This window comes from Scylla paramamosain, chromosome 11, assembly GCF_035594125.1.
Source record: "Scylla paramamosain isolate STU-SP2022 chromosome 11, ASM3559412v1, whole genome shotgun sequence".
Taxonomy (NCBI): domain Eukaryota; kingdom Metazoa; phylum Arthropoda; class Malacostraca; order Decapoda; family Portunidae; genus Scylla; species Scylla paramamosain.
In genome coordinates, this window is record NC_087161.1 from 28,263,523 (window position 1) to 28,280,457 (window position 16,935).

Sequence of the window (16,935 nt, forward strand, 5' to 3'; positions counted from 1 at the left end):
GTCTTCGTTTGGGGAGAAGTCACGCGTTAAAACAAGGCAGATGTTGTGAGGGTGGCGTTCACTGAGCCTGCGATGAGTACATAACCTAAAATCATTGTGGCAGACAGTTATGGATGATTCAGCGGTTCATTGTGTGTGAACGTATATGATTCATGTTCAACTGTTTGCTCCTGTCGAGTTGAGTGACGTGAGTAGGTGATTCATTGGTTTATTTCATTTATTTATTTATTTATTTATTTATTTTATGTAAGTCGTAATTAACGGAACACTGTTAAATATGATGCTACTACTACTATTACTACTACTACTACTACTACTACTACTATTCCTACTACTACTACTAATGATGCTGCTGCTATTATTATTATCATCCTCATCATCATCATTTTGTTGCTGTTGTCGTTTTTACTCCTCCTCCTCCCCCTCCTCCTCCTCCTCCTCCTCCTCCTCCTCCTCCTCCTCCTCCTACTATAACCACCACCACCACCACTACCACCACCAGCACAACCCGTAACCTCACAGTCCCCCCGTTCCTTCGCAGTGGGATTCTCGTTCTGGCCGCCGGAACCCGAGGTGGAGCCTGTGGAGTGCGCCGCCGCCAACACCCTCCTGCCGCGGGGCACCTGCTTCAAGAGCGACGACTGCATCAAGCTCGGGGGCGTGGCGTCTGGCAAATGTACTTCCGGCGGGGTGTGCTGCGTGGGTAAGTGAGAGAGAGAGAGAGAGAGAGAGAGAGAGAGAGAGAGAGAGAGAGAGAGAGAGAGAGAGAGAGAGAGAGAGAGAGAGAGAGAGAGAACCCCTATTCCTGTCTCCGTATCCCTGTCACCCATCCCGCGTGTCTCCCATGCAGTGCCGGTGCTGTGTGGCGGCGTGGCGCGGCACAACAACACGTGGTTCGTCAACAAGGACTTCCCCAAGGCCACCACTGATCCCGCCTCCTGCACCATCACCATCAGGAGGGCCAACGCCAAGGTGTGGTCAAGGAGTGCTTCGCCATCTTCTTCTTCTTCTTCTTCTTCTCTCGGAAAGTGACCTGGGTTCGTCTCACGTTGCTTTTGTGTTCTTCCTGTTGTGGTGGTGCTTGAGGCTCGGGAGGTGTGACCTTTGCAACGGCACTTCCCTGTTGCGGTCTTGTTTACAGTTTTCTTTTTTTTTTTTTTAATATTTATTTTTTTACTATTTATGTATTTTTGACTGACTCTCTTGTTTTTCTCAAATATCACCCAGTTTTCCTTGCACTTCCCTAAAACTTCATAGTATTTCTTGTCTCGGTGTCACTGTTGTCAAAAAGAAGCTCACCAATAATTAGATCTTCATCTTCCACATACGGTCTTTTCAATGTTGGGTGTTCCGTCCTCTCCACCGCGTCGCCCTCCCCACAGGTAGTGCAGGCGAGGCTGGAGCTCGAAGTGCTGGACCTAGGAACGCCTCGCCGAGGTCGGTGCCGAGAGGACTCCTTCCTGGCTACGCGTGCCAGCGTCTCCCAGCCCCTCACGCCAACCCTTTGTGGAAACAACTCACGACAACACAGTGAATAGATCAAGTTTATTTTTTTCACTCTTAATCTGTCCACCTCCCTAATGCAAGAGTTAACTAGTATTCTTCGTCTTTCATTTTTTTTTTTTTTTTTTTTTTATGTAAGAAGGGCACTGGCCTTGGGTAACATGAGAACGAAGGTGCCACTGAGGTGCCTGTCCCTAAAGAAATGTGAAAAAAAAATATATATATATATATACATATATATATATATATATATATATATATATATATATATATATATATATATATATATATATATATATATATATATATATATATATATATATATATATATGTATATGTATATATATATATATATATATATATATATATATATATATATATATATATATATATATATATATATATATATATATATATATATATATATATATATATATATAGGATAGAAAGGTGAAAAGGTTTACTGGTAAACCCTGGAACTCTTTGCCTGCTTCTACATTTTCTTCTACCTTTGACTTTAACTGCTTCAGGAGGAATGCTTCACGACACCTCTCAGATTTTGGATTATCCTTTTTTTGACCACTGTCACAGAGGGAACAGCACCTTCAGTGTTTTATATAACTTTTTCTTTGCCTAGGCCAGTGCCCCCAGTACATAAAAAAAAAAAAAAACTTTTTCTTACTGTCTCCATGGGAAAAGTGAGGAAGATACTGGAGGGGCTCTAGTTAAAGTTACACGTGTTTTCTAAGGATGTTTTTATTGTTCTAATGACAGATTAACAAGATTTCTACGTTATTAACAGGAAGAACACGCTTGAGAACCTGTTTGAAAAACAGGTTTGATGAGAGAGCAAAGCGTTTCTGAATAGAGTTATAGAAGTTCGTGTTACGTGAAGCTCTGTGGCTATCGAACCCCCTGACCGCATAACAAACAGGCCAGTAACGTGCCAATGACCAAGAACCCGTACATCTGGCAGCGCATGTGTGATTCCCATACAGTGCTGCCTGGCTGGGTAATGAGCGCACCACTGGCGACATGTCCTGCTTACCAGCACACTGTATCCAGACGTGGCGTCTCCAACATTCACGACCCGAATTCTGAAACGCTTTGCTCTCTCACCACTACTATTTGCCAAGGTCACGGAGATAATTAACTGGTTCTCAAGAAAGTTTGTCCTGTTAATAATTAAGTGTATAAATCATGTTAATATGTCACTAGAACCTTAAACAGTTCTTAATTAAAAATCTATGTAATTTCAACTGGAGTCTTGTGAGTATAGTCAGTGTGCGGCGCAAGAGCGTTTCAGAATACATTCCCAAGTTGACAAGACGTTTCCTCATTTCTTGTTCAGTTCTCTCCAGATGCACAGTCGCCTCTCAATGAGTCATGTCGCAACGCCCAGTAAATTTCATGCCCGGTAGTAAGAGCAGTAGTAGCAATGATGATGATGATGATGATGATGATGATGATGATGACGATGATGATAATTACAATAATAATAATAATAATAATAATAATAATAATAATAATAATAATGATAATAATAATAATAATAATAATAATAATAATAATAATAATTTGCCTTCCTCCTCACCTCTTCTCCTCCTCCTCTTCCTCCTTCTCCTTCTTTGTCTTCTTTTTCATCATCTCCTCCTCCTCCTCCTCCTACTCCTCTTCCTCTTCCTCTTCCTCTTCCTCTTCCTCCTCCTCCTCCATCATCATCATCATCATCATCATCATCTTCTTCTTCTTCTTCTTCTTCTTCTTCTACCACCGCCACCATAACTACAACCACCACCACCACCACCACCACCACCACCACCTGACTCTCTTCCCATCCCTGCAGTATACGTGGACCTGCTGCCTGGGGAGGTGGAGGTACAGGTGAAGCTGGACAACTCACACCTGCTCCCGCGGCAGGGCCTCCCGCAGCGACAGTGGAAGGTGCTCATCACGCAGCACCCGCAGGAGGAGGCAGGTGAGAAGGATTCTAGACCATGTTCTGAAGCACTTTCGCGCCTCACCTCTACTATATGTGCTTTCAAAAGGCTCTGGTAGTTGAAGTGGCACGGGTTCTTAAGGGTGTTTTTACAGTTGCAGTGACAGTTTAACAAGATTTCTACGTTATTAACAGGAGAAACACTCTTGAGAACACGGCCAATCATCTCTGTGGCCTTTGAAAATAGTAGTGGTGAGAGAGCAAAGCGTCCCTGAATATGGAACTATATACTCGTTCATATTACTATTACTCCTGTCCATCTCCCCTCTCCTCTCCTCTCCCCTCTCCTGATCCTACTGTATTTCTGTTTTTTTTCTTTTTTCTTTTTTTTCACGTACCTTTCTCCCCTCTTGTCTCTCTCCTCCCCTTCCACTCCTTTGTAATCCCACTTTCTTACCACTAAACCATTACAACCGCCCCCAGCGCCTCACGGATGTCTGCAGTACTATCGCCAGGACGCCTCGACAGTCCATTCTCTCAACTATGACTCCGGACTTGACTTCGCTGACCATCTCAACTATGACGTGTGCTTCACCAGGCTGTCCAAGTGAGAGGAAAGGGTAGTGTGTGTGTGTGTGTGTGTGTGTGAGTGTGTGTGTGTGTGCGTGTGCTGAATACTCCGCTTCTCGTCCGATCTGCAAGGTTAAGCAATGTTGGGTCCGGTTAGTTCTTGGATGGGTGATTCAGTATTGCGAGTGATTGTGCTGCCTTGTTGTTGTTGTTGTTGTTGTTGTTGTGTGTGTGTGTGTGTGTGTGTGTGTGTGTGTGTGTGTGTGTGATGTTTGAAAGTGACTAATTAATGATGATAAAGAAATAAAGTCAAATGAAGTAGCCTATTAAAGAGAAACGTCAAAGTCCTTATGCAGTCTCTCTCTCTCTCTCTCTCTCTCTCTCTCTCTCTCTCTCTCTCTCTCTCTCTCTCTCTCTCTCTCTCTCTCTCTCTCTCTCTCTCATACAGGTCCCAGAAGAGCGAGGAATCCTGCAAGCGTGAGTTCCGCAACGTGAACATGGAGCAGAACAGTCTGAGCCGAATGGTGCGAGACAGCCACCACAGCCAGGTCGCCAGTGAGAAGAAGCGCAAACCAAACAGACATGGCAGCGGCGCCATCACCAGTAGGAGGAGGGCAGGCAGGAGCGTGGATCAGCCCCAGCAAGCACGCGGCGGGAGGTCAGATAAGAGTGTAGATCAACCTGAAGCACGCGGCGACAGGAAGGAGAGCGATTCCAAGCAGTACTCTGAGGAGGACCGAGTCAACTTCGGCGTGCTGGACGTGCTGGGACTGGTGAACAGGACCGTGGAGGAGGTGCGCGTGTCTGGCGGTGCTGTGGCCGAGGAGGGAGACCACAACATCATACCTCTGGTCGTTTGGTCACAAGATAGTCAAGATGATCCTGCCTCAATAGACCCCAGTACATCGGAGAACATCACTAGCGAGTCACCCATCGCCCCAGTGACCTCCAATGCAGAGAATCCCAGCCCAACTAGTCTGGTCCCAGTACACGCCGTGGAGGAGCAGCCCGCAGTGGAGGAACGCCCGATACCCCTGTTTCCCATCATGGCGTCCCAGACCAACGAGGCTGTTATAACGCAGATCCAGCACGTTGTCAACCAGATACAGCAGGAGAAGGAACAGCAGCTGAGCAAGGAGGAGGAGAAGGGAGTAGAAGAGGAAGACAATGAAGAGACAGGTCCTATTCTCACCACCGCCATTCAGGACCAGACGGAGACAAGCGACATTGCTGACAGGAACGACCTTTTCCTGCTGAATTCGGACATACCAGTAACTGAAGCTCACGCGTCCTCGCCTGAAGCCTCGCCGAGTACCGGATCGACCTCTGAGTCCCCACGCCCTGAGTCCCCACAGCCCCCGGTGCTTCAGGACAGCGTGGAGATCACATCAGGCTACATCTCGGTCCAGGAGGATGCCGAGCCAGACTTTACAACCTCCTATCCGAAGTTAACCATGGAAACTGTCCCGCCTCAGCCGCCCAACATTTCCCAGACCCTCCCAGATGACGGAGCCTTCAGCGTCCATGCCGCACCTCTCAACACTCGCACCCCAGCGCCGAACAGTACCCCAGACGTCACGATTCCCTCAATTGCGCTGACTACAACCCCAGACGACGAGAACTCAGGCAACCAGACATTCTCTACCCAGATCACACCACTCGACGCCACCACCATTCCACTCGCCATGGAGACCTTACCCCCTGAGGACACCACCACACACCCCCCTGTCACGTTCCCTTACGCCCCACTCTCAAACACCCAAACCACGACCAAGGATGCCGTGACTTCAGCTCCGCAAACCACCCCCGCTGACACCCGAATAGCTTCCCCCGACGTCCCCACCATGCCGCCTGTTACCATCTCAGACCTCTCAGCAGCCTCTGTTCTAACCTCCACGGAGCTGTGGGCGTTGAAGGAGACACACTCGCCTGTCAACGTGACCAGCCTGGAGAGCAGCGCTGAGGACGTGGATGAGATGCTGGAGAAACTGAAGGACCAGTTCCTGACGGAATACTTACTAAACGGTAACCAGCCCTCCGAGGACCCAGGCGACCTGTACATAGGGACGCTGGGCGGGACCAAGTCTGAGGAGGACACCAGTTGGGTCACCGCAGGGATGGTGGTGAGTGGGGCTGCTACATTCCCTTCTTCTTCCCAAGCCCAGGATCTGATGGATGTCTCGGGAGGCCCCTTGGAGACCACAATTACGCCTGAGGCCACGACCTTGGAGGAGGAAGCAATGAGTATCCTGGAGTCTGCGAACTTCAATGATTTCTCTTTAAAGACTGACGCCACAACAGACGCCGGCCTTGCCGCAGAGACTGAGCCTGTGACAGTAACTCTGGCGATGGAGGAATCTGCGGAGTCTGATCCTACAGCTGACATGGAGTCTGTCACTGAGCCTGTCGCTGGATCCGCCTTGATAACAGCGGATTACTTCACCGCCACCGCCACCATTACCACCACCACTGCCGCCACCACCACCACCACTACCACCACTACCGCCATCACCACCCTCGGGGATGGCGGCCAGGACGTGCACCTCGCCGTGAAGGTAGAGGCGCCACCAGAAGACACCCGCAGTGATGCAGACTCCCCCATGGAAGATGACGGCAACAGACAAGCAACAATAAACCTCGTTATCAACACCGTCGCCTCCTTAGCCTCCGCCACCACCATCCACCTGACCACTGCTGCGCCTGTCACACCCAGCCCAGCCACCACCACCTCCACACTCACCACCACCTCCACTCTTATCACAGTCATTCCCACCACCATTCACAACATTATATCTGCATCCCCGCCCACCACGAGCACCGGACCCACTATCACTACCACCACCTCCTCGTCATCCCTTTCACCCACCGCCACACACAATCCAGTTACCACTGCCACCATTACTTTTGATATCACCTCAGTCACCACCACTGCCACCACATCTGTTGTCATTACCCCTCACACTGCCCCGCCAGCCACTGCTGTGTCTGTGTCCCCAACTACCACCACCACCACCATCACCCTCGGTCTTTCCACCGCCCAGCCACCAGGAACTGGGGATTCCATGCAGGTGGAATTGACTGTCACTGACCCCGAATCAGTACAAGTGGTGGGCGACCTGGTGATGGCCGATCACGCTCCTCAGAGCCCGGCAGAGGTTCAGCCGCGCCCCGCTCTGGCTGACGGCATTCCCTGGCTCATCCTAGACGGCAGCAAGGCGTCTGTGTCCCTGCCTCTGGAAACTGTGGTGTCCTCGGGGATTGGTTTTCCTAGTGAGGGTGACGAGCCGAGTGTTGTGAGTCCCGAGACAACTGTGGCGGTGGCGCAACACAGCCCGGCGCACGCGGCGAGTGGAGAGGTCACCACTGAGAGCCATGGGGCAGCTTTGCAGGACTTGGCAGAAGAGGAAGGTTCTGATGCATTAGGAACCACACCTTTGAATGAACCTCCGGTCGTCAATAATGAAAGTGATGAGTTAGCAGATGAAAAAAGTCCGGTTACTACTTCTACAGAACTGGTCAATATCTCAGCCTCCGACATAGCAGATCCATCAAGCTCAGAGGATGTCACTGTTACAGAGTCAGCTCTACGAGGAACGGTCACTTCTGAAAAACTAATAGAAGCCACAAGTTCTGCAACTGACGGTGCACCAGGAGGTACCACCACTGTGTCCTCAGGAGAGACGTCCTCAGGGAGCCTGACAACTCCATCAGGTGTGCAGGAATCCTCCCCCACCACCACCACGACCACCACCACCTCCTCCGCTGCCACCACTCATCCCCCCTCCACCACCACCACTACCACCTCTTCCTCCACCACCACTCATTCCCCCTCCTCCACCACCACCACAACCACCACCTTACCAGCCATAACAGTCACCAAGGCCACCCTCGGCGCGCAGATAAACATACACGTGCACGACGCTCACAGTGACGTGGAGGTGAATGACCCGAGTGAGAACGTAATCGAGGCGACAATTGATCTCATCGCTAACAGTGACGATTACACGCTACGACAGGACACCCACGCTGAGGAGGAGGAAGAGGAGGAGGAGGAGGAGGAGGAGGAGGAGGAGGAGGAGGAGGAGGAGGACGTTTATGAAGGACTTAATGAAAATGAAGAAGAGAGTGATCCAGTGAGAGAGGAGCCAGTGTGCGGCGGTGCCTACGTGGTGCTGCGGCAGCGCATGGTGTGCGGGGGACAGCTGCGTCACAGCCTGCCGGACCACACCTCCTACCCTGATGGTGAGTGCACGCATCGCTCCTTCACACACCAATAATAATAATAATAATAATAATAATAGTAATATTAATAATAATAATAATAATAATAATGAAGCACCCAGAGTGAAGCCAAAGTAAGGGCAGGGTGCATGCGCCACATGGCGTTAGGTGCAAGTCTTCACTTGACTTTCCTGGGAGCAACCCTTGAGGCTTTTGCAGTTTTGATAGGGTGCCTCTCATTACTGCCTTTAGACGGGTATGTAAGCAGATTATATATATATATATATATATATATATATATATATATATATATATATATATATATATATATATATATATATATATATATATATATATATATATATAATTTATTTATTTTTTTTTATTTTTTTTATTTTATTTTTTTCGTGAACAATAATTTGCGACCTTCTCCTCCAGACCGCTTCGAGGACATTGAGAGATTCTCGGTGCGCACACTGAACACTGCAACGCGCAGCCTGCGCTTCTCTCTGGACTACGAGACCACGTGCCCGCGTGCTGCGCTTCCTCCTCCCACCCCGCCCGCCCCCACCAAGAAGAGAGTGACTCTCCTGCAGTACCTCCTGGGCTGGTACCGCTAGTTCGGGGATGCCGTCAGACGGGTGTTCTCTGTGGATCCGCCGCACGCCGAGCGACGGAGAGCAGTTTGCTGACTCCACCGGTTCATCGCGGCTGTTTCATCTTCTACCAGCGGCTATTGTCCCGCCACCGCCGCCGTTGTTGTTGCTTCTGGTGTTAGTAGTGACAAAGTCTGCCGGATGTTGCAACTTGATGCAGCGGCAAGATCCTGTCTGAAGAGTGGGTGTTTGGTGGTGCTGCAGCAGAGGGACACAGGTGGCGGTGGTGGTGGTGGTGGTGATGGCGGTGTAGGAGGCGCGGACACTCCTGGCGTGGCGTGTCCTGAGGAAGGCGGTGAAGCAGAGGTGATGTACATAAATGAGTTTTTATTGTGGACATGGAAGCACAGGTCGTCTGGCGCCAGCAGTTACGGGACGTGGTGATGAAGGGACGGTGAACAGCACTCAGGCACTGCATTATTATTATTATTATTATTATTATTATTATTATTATTATTATTATTATTATTATTATTATTATTAATATTATCATCATCATCATCATCATTATCATCATCATCATCATCACCATCAACAGCATCATCGTTATTGTTGTTATCATTGTTGCCATCCATCATAAATATCCTCATCACCATCAATGAATCGCTCAAATAGTGTTGTGGGTTGTGTGGCAGCGCCATGCAACATGCTGTACTGTAAAAACCCTGAGATACTTGTAGCAGAGCACAAGAAAATGAGTAGTGTATGTGTGTGTGTGTGTGTGTGTGTGTGTGTGTGTGTGTGTGTGTGTGTGTGTCTGTGGCGCAGCCCTTCTACCCCGCCCTGCGATGAGTGCCTAAACTGAGATTAATGTAATTTATCACAAACAACCTTGTCGAGGCCAACAGATCTGCTGCTGTTTGTTCTTTCTTTACATTTCTTACTGTTCTCATTTTGGTCTGGTGCGGACTGGGCGCGCTGCGCTCATCTTTCATTCAAGAACACTATTATCAACTGTGTTGCTTTTCTTCATGATATAGTAAGAGCACGTTCATTTATTAGATGTTTGATGTAGATTAAGAATGGCCATTTAACAAACCCATTTTTTTTTATTTACTTATTTATTTATTTAGTCATTTATTAATTCACTTACTTTGAATGAGTACCACTCGTTGGTGTAAACACAACCTTTAAAACAAAGTGTGTTCGCAGCGATCGCGTCTTGTAGCGCAACTGTTGCCATGCTGTGCATTTTGGTGAGTGTAGGAATGTTGTACTTCTAAAGCCAATTATTTCATGGACGTTCTCATTACTAGTACATTATACATACACTTGAATTTAACTGTTGATAGATACTGAAGTATGCTAAATAAAAAAAAATTAAAAAAAAAATTTAATAAGCTAATTGAACATAACATATACCTGCTTAACAAGAAATAAAGGACTATGTAGCTCTGATCCACTTGCCCTGAAAGTGAACCTTCATTATATGTTCATATGTCGACCCTGGAACCAAGCAGTGCACCGGGTCTGTCTTTCCTTGTTATTGAGACGCGTTACAGAGTGGAATGTGCCGGAGTGTTGATATGAATAACTCAGAGGACCACCCTACCATAAAAAAAAAAAAAAAAAATCATTGTGATACAAGTGTCGACGAATAAATAAGAAAGAAAAAGTCCAAGAAGTCCAGTAATTGTGCAATGTTATATACACGGACACGTTCAAGAATTTGATCCTTGAGAATCCTCATGGGTGCTTCTGCATAATTGTTTGTGCTGTTCCCACGGACAAGCAAGTCATGCCGGTAGCACACAGCCCATGCCTGACGACGATCATACAACTTATTACAGTGGGCCAAATAGTTTGGGTACAGGCTTGCTATATCAACTGTACTTGGGGGCAGGAGATGTTTGCACACTGGTCGTAAAGTCAAAGATACCTGTGACAGTGAATTAAAAAAGCGTAAGGTGGCAGACAGTAGACAGCTGATGCCGAAAAAGAAACCAAGAAAAGCTCCTCACTCTCTAAGTCAGTGTGTTACAAACAATGAAGGAATTGGTCAAAATAAATATTCCAAGTGGTAAGCATGATGGTAATCATGGATGAGACGGTGTGTGTGTGTGTGTGTGTGTGTGTGTGCGTGTGAGAGAGAGAGAGAGAGAGAGAGAGAGAGAGAGAGAGAGAGAGAGAGAGAGAGAGAGAGAGAGAGAGAGAGAGAGAGAGAGTTAATAAAATATTATCATTAAGTTAACCATAAAATTCGTTTTCTCTACACACGCATCACTTAAGCCCCGCCCCCATAATCCAAATCGTTTGGGAAAAAAAAAATTTCGCTCCCGGGGCTGCTGATGACGTGCCGGATGTATATAGAGAAGAACAAGACCAGTAATCTCCTACATACGAGTAGTAAGTAAACAACTTAACGAAGTGTCCTGTAGTTTTCTCCAATTATTAATGATATGTATTTAGGAAAGTGTTTTGTTTGTTAAGGGCAGTTGTTTTTTTTCACTACACACACACACACACACACACACACCTTTCTCTCTCTCTCTCTCTCTCTCTCTCTCTCTCTCTCTCTCTCTCTCTCTCTCTCTCTCTCTCTCTCTCTCTCTCTCTCTCTCTTTCTATATATATATATATATATATATATAACCTAAATTCTGCTGTATTTGGAAAGTGGCAGTTTTGCATAATATTTGGAATAATTACATATATACGATAATTTTACCAGAAGTACAATAATTTCAATCTGTGTAGTACGATAATATGGCCAAAACAATCTGGCAACCCTGAGCTGGCTGTCAAGTTAACCAGTCAGTGTGTCGCGTCTATCGGTGGTGTTAGTATGCGTCTATTTCAACTCCCAGCCTGTCAGAATTTGTGTTTTTTTTTTTTTTGTGTGTGTGTGTGTGTGTAACCACGCCTACACAGTGGCTGCCAAGGCTTACCCATGAGTTAAACCTTCTTTAGTTGGTAATGAGGAAGGCGTGGGCTCTAACAGTGGACACCCGAAGGCAGCAGTGGGTGAAAACAAGCAAAATAAAGAAAAGTTTGGCTGTGAGAAGGTGCTAGACAGCCAGCCATAGTGACAAGGAGGCAGGAAGGTATCGTATCACCACCAGCACCACCATCACCACCACAGGGAAGGTAAGGCCAGGAAGTGTTAGAATAAATTTAGGTAACTTAACGTAACTTTTTAATGAATAACTGAACAATCCACGGTTTTAACTCATTTTAACGCATCTCACCTAACCTCCAGCACAATATATCCCTGTGTCAGCCTCGTCTCGTTGCTAAAAACCGTAAAATTTAACTTAATGAGAATGTAATCAATCTGGGTGGTCTCTATTTATCAGCTATTATCTATCTTATCTATGAGTGTTTTCAACCAATACTGTCGCAAAGCGGAGCCACAAGACCAAGCTTTAATATCCGCTCGTTAGATATACTTGCCATTACTTAGTTTAAGTTTGGCGAGAGTTTAAATGAGTGAGAAGGGTGGTTGGTCGTCTCCTCCACTGGCCCCCCACCGCCATCTTGGATAAGGCTCCCCAGCCCCCTCCGGTTCCAATATTATTATTTTTTTTATTTCCTAAGTATTCTATTTCGGCTTGTAGCTAAGATTTTATGGTTTGTAAAAATATTTCGTTGTTTTTTAAGTTATTTGAGCGCGTGTGTTGCGTGAAAAGTGGTGATTTTGGCGTTGTTTTTGTGTAAATAAGAGGGCCGTTTTCGGCGTATTTTTTTACGGTCCCAAAACTAAATTCTTTATTTCAGCCTGTACTAGGTTCTTATTGGTTTAAAAAAATAGTTGGTATTTTTTAAGTGTGTTGCCGTCCCGCTCAGTGAAATGCATGCACCGTACACTTGTTTTTATTCGTGTTCAACTTCTAATAATATTGATTTTTTTTCGGTAGATTTTTTTATTTGTGCTTGTAGCTCACTTTAAATGATTTTAGAAAATAGTTCAGATTTTTTAAAGTGTTTTCCGTTATGTTTAAGACAGAATGGGTGGACATTTGAACGATTTTAAATGGGGTGAAGGTTCCAACAGTTTCCAGATACTTCTTTTTAAATATTTTTAATACTACTGCGTTTTGAAATGTGTTGTTATTTGTGGTATTAGTTAAAATGTGTGGCAAGCCTGAATTTATAAAGCATTCCTGTCTAGCTGCGTTTTTTAGAGGGGTCATTTTCAAAATGAAATACGTACGTACGTAAATAACGGTCGCTGTGACGTCATCAACCCCCCAGCCGTGACGTCACAAGCCCCCCCAGTTGTGACTTGGGAAGGTACCAGAGTGGTACCTTCCCTAACTCCCTTCCAGTCCCTCCCAGTAAATATTCAGTGTTTTTTTCAAGGTATTTCAAGGTGTGTGTGTGTGTGTGTGTGTGTGTGTGTGTGTGTGTGTGTGTGTGTGTGTGTGTGTGTGTGTGTGTGTGTGTGTGTGTGGCCTTATCTTTCGTTGTACAGATGGTGATGCAGTGTGTGTGTGTGTGTGTGTGTGTGTTGCCTTGTCTTACGTTGTACAGATGCTTATGCAGTGTGTGTGTGTGTGTGTGTGTGTGTGTGTGTGTGTGTTGTCTTTCGTTGTACAGGTGCTTATGCAGTATGTGTGTGTGTGTGTGTGTGTGTGTGTGTGTGTGTGTGTGTGTTGCCTTGTCTTTCGTTGTACATATGCTTATGCAGTGTGTGTGTGTGTGTGTGTGTGTGTGTATGTGTGTGTGTGTGTGTGTGTGTTGCCTTGTCTTTCGTTGTACATATGCTTATGCAGTGTGTGTGTGTGTGTGTGTGTGTGTGTGTGTGTGTGTGTGTGTGTGTTGCCTTGTCTTTCGTTGTACATATGCTTATGCAGTGTGTGTGTGTGTGTGTTGCTTTGTCTTTCGTTGTACATATGCTTATGCAGTGTGTGTGTGTGTGTGTGTGTGTGTGTGTGTGTGTGTGTGTGTGTGTGTGTGTGTGTTGCCTTGTCTTTCGTTGTACATATGCTTATGCAGTGTGTGTGTGTGTGTGTGTGTGTGTGTGTGTGTGTGTGTCTGTGTGTTGCCTTATCTTTCGTTGTACAGATGGTGATGCAGTGTGTGTGTGTGTGTGTGTGTGTGTCTGAGAGTTGCCCTTTCTTTCATTACACATATGGTGATGGAGTGTGTGTGTGTGTGTGTGTGTGTGTGTGTGTGTGTGTTGCTCTGTCTTTTAGTGTACAGATGGTGATAAAATATAAATTAAACATAAGCACATAACAAACAATAAAAAAAAAAACGACAAAAGAACATGAAATCAACTCAGTCTACCAGCCTCACCACACATCCCAGCCTACTCCAGGGTGAATAGTAGTATTAGTAGTAGTAGTAGTTATTGTTGTTGTTGTTGTTGTGTTTATAATTTTTTTGTTTCCTTAGAGAGAGAGAGAGAGAGAGAGAGAGAGAGATGCAGATTTTTTCTTTAATTTTCAGTTTTCTTGTTTTGAATTCACTCAAATATTCTTAAAACATTATAGTCATTAATTAAAAGTAAATAAAACACCTAATTAATTTATTCTTTCATTTCATTCTCTTTTCCTTCCTTTTCTTCATCTTTCTTTCTTTATTTTGCTCTTAAATCATCCCTAACCTAACCTCACCTAACCTTTACTTAACTTAACCTAACCCAACCTAATCTTGCAGTGAGAGATGGGGGAGGAGGATTTAAAAGGACATGTTTGCAGTGCGCTGTCAGCCCTCATCTGTGCCGCCTCCCCCAGTGAGTGGGTGCAGGCCTGGGGATAGAACATATGCAGACGTCTTGGCAGTGCTGTGTATGTCTGTTTGTCGATGGTCAAGAAGGGACGTAGCAAAAGTTTAAGGTCTGTCTGGGTGTTTTGGGGTCTTTGGGAGGGTGTGGCAGTGTTTGGGAGGTTGTGGTAGTGTTTCAGGGGGGTGTAGCACTGTTTGGGAGGGTGTGGCAGTGTTTGGGAGAGTGTGACAGTGTTTGGGAAGATGTAGCAATGTTTGGGAGGCTGTGGCAGTGTTGGAGGGTGTAGCAGTGTTTGTGAGGGTGTACCTCTTACAACGACCATTTTTTTTTTTATTATTTCTTCACTCTTTCTTCATTTTTTCTCATTTTTTCACTGTTCGTTATTTTTTTCACCATTTTTTCATAATTTCCCTTAATTTCTTTCAGCATCTTTCCATTTTTTCACAATTTTTTCACAATTTCTTCACCTCTTCTTATTCTCTAGTATATAAGTGTGTCCTGAAAGTAGTAGTAGTAGAAGTAGTACTAATGTATTTCTATTTACACTTATAAATAAAAAAGTAATATATTTTTTTGTTGTGTTAAAATTTGTTGTATTTCTCTCTCTCTCTCTCTCTCTCTCTCTCTCAGTGTAGCTGCACCGGCTGGCCATCAATTGGCTCTCAGTTGATCTGTTTTACTGATCACACCTAACATCGTAGGGTCAAGGAAAGGCAGTTCTCCCTGACACGTTTATTGATGAGGTAGGCATGACCGTAAGAACTGCAAACAAGTTCTCAGTCTCAATTTCTTACAAAATAACATTATACACTGATATTAAACACTTTCAACATATTACAATATTCATTAACAATACATGCGATTAACTTGGCACTATGACAATCAGTTTTTACTACAAAATTAAAGTATTTACCTCGGTCACCATCCTGCCCGTCTTTGTCTGAGCACGACTTGGCCGTGAGTGATGCCTGCAGGTGACCAGCGGGTTAACCCCACACAAGCAACAAGTGACCATCGGCTTTGGTGCTTAATATAACATTGAATACTGATACTTACACATATTACACGTTTTCATGTGTCACTGATTCTGTAACTTTGACCTTATTTGCTACTACTGTGGGTTTATCATCTTTAGGCTGAGTTGCTTGTGCTGGCACCTTTTGGCTGTCAGTTCTTGTCATATCATCATTGTGAAGAGCTGTGGGATGGTATCTCTGACATACTTTACAAACTTTCCTTCTTCTACAATCCTTTCCTTTGTGACCCATTTTTAGACACCCTGTACATAACCATTTTTCTTTAGCAAATTTGTACCTAGTATTACCATCAAGTTTGGCAAATTCCTTGCAATCATCTAAATCATGATCCTTTGTACAGTAGTGACAGAATCGTCCTTTCCTTTCCTGGTCCTTGGGATACTGTTTGTTGGCTTGTACATTTACTTTACTTGGGAATGACCACATTGGTTTTCCCTCAATTGCTTTAGCCATGAAAGTTCTACTCCCTCTATTCTTGTCATGATGTTTGATTCCCTTGGTTTCCAATTGGTTACCCTTGTGTGAGTTTTGATCCAGTGATTTACTTCCCTACTTACTAAATTCCAGGAAACAAAGGGATTGCTTGCTCCTTTTGCTTCTTTCTGGACAAATTCACATAACATTTCAAAGGGTGGGTGGTGCTCTTCATCACTACTAGGAGTGTTGTTATTACTGTTAGTATCAAGATATATCATTACTTGCTTTCTCCAGTCATGAACAATATGTTCAGGGAGTTTTGCTAGCACCTTTCTCTGCTCTCTAGGGTCATTCAGAAATGACAAATGAGAAGTGTGTTTCATTGCAGCTAAACAGCACTTCAAAAAATCTGAGAATGCTGTTAATGCTGGACCATTATGCGGAGAGATTGGTAGCCAATTCATTAATTTTTTTGTGTAAGCATCAGCTATGATACTTTTGTTTCCAAATCTATCCCTAAGAATTTTCTTTGCTTGCACATAGTCACCATCAGAGTTAAAGTGCATTAACATTTTAATGGCATCCTTTGCCTCACCAGTTGTATACCTAAGTAGGCAAGTCTCTCTCTACCAATAGAAGTTTTAGACTCTACATAAATTTCAAAGTTTTTCAACCAACTTGGAAATTCCATGGGTTCTCCATCAAAGGTGTTAGGTTCTATTGGAGGGAGGCTCCACTTGGGATCAGATATGTTGATTGCAAAGGTTCCCCCAGGATGGGAAAAGGATTGATGATTCTGTCTCACATTATTAGGCATGTTGACATTATGAGTGTGTCTACGAGAGCTTGATACAAGACTTTGAGCTGTAGGGTTGAGATTTATTACCTGAGGTTCACTAAATATTTGTCCATGTACTT

The 16,935-nt window shown here is 45.0% G+C and overlaps 1 protein-coding gene and 1 long non-coding RNA gene across 2 annotated transcripts in view; both read left to right on the forward strand.

Annotated features, from left to right (window-relative positions):
• The window catches only part of LOC135105192 (mucin-2-like), a 20,219-nt gene extending 10,281 nt beyond the window's left edge, over positions 1–9,938 (forward strand). Inside the window, exons 2-8 of the mRNA XM_064013280.1 lie at positions 542–703; positions 851–972; positions 1,383–1,530; positions 3,350–3,481; positions 3,926–4,049; positions 4,461–8,254; positions 8,672–9,938. Of these exons, the coding sequence (XP_063869350.1) occupies positions 542–703; positions 851–972; positions 1,383–1,530; positions 3,350–3,481; positions 3,926–4,049; positions 4,461–8,254; positions 8,672–8,853 (4,664 nt within the window). The 3' untranslated portion in view covers positions 8,854–9,938. The remainder of the gene's footprint in view (positions 1–541; positions 704–850; positions 973–1,382; positions 1,531–3,349; positions 3,482–3,925; positions 4,050–4,460; positions 8,255–8,671) is intronic.
• A 1,594-nt stretch (positions 9,939–11,532) lies between these two features.
• On the forward strand, positions 11,533–15,433 carry LOC135105196 (uncharacterized). The gene is made up of 3 exons (XR_010270747.1): positions 11,533–11,976; positions 14,494–14,672; positions 15,194–15,433. It is a non-coding gene; the product is annotated as an uncharacterized LOC135105196 (long non-coding RNA).
• Positions 15,434–16,935: the final 1,502 nt, after the last annotated feature.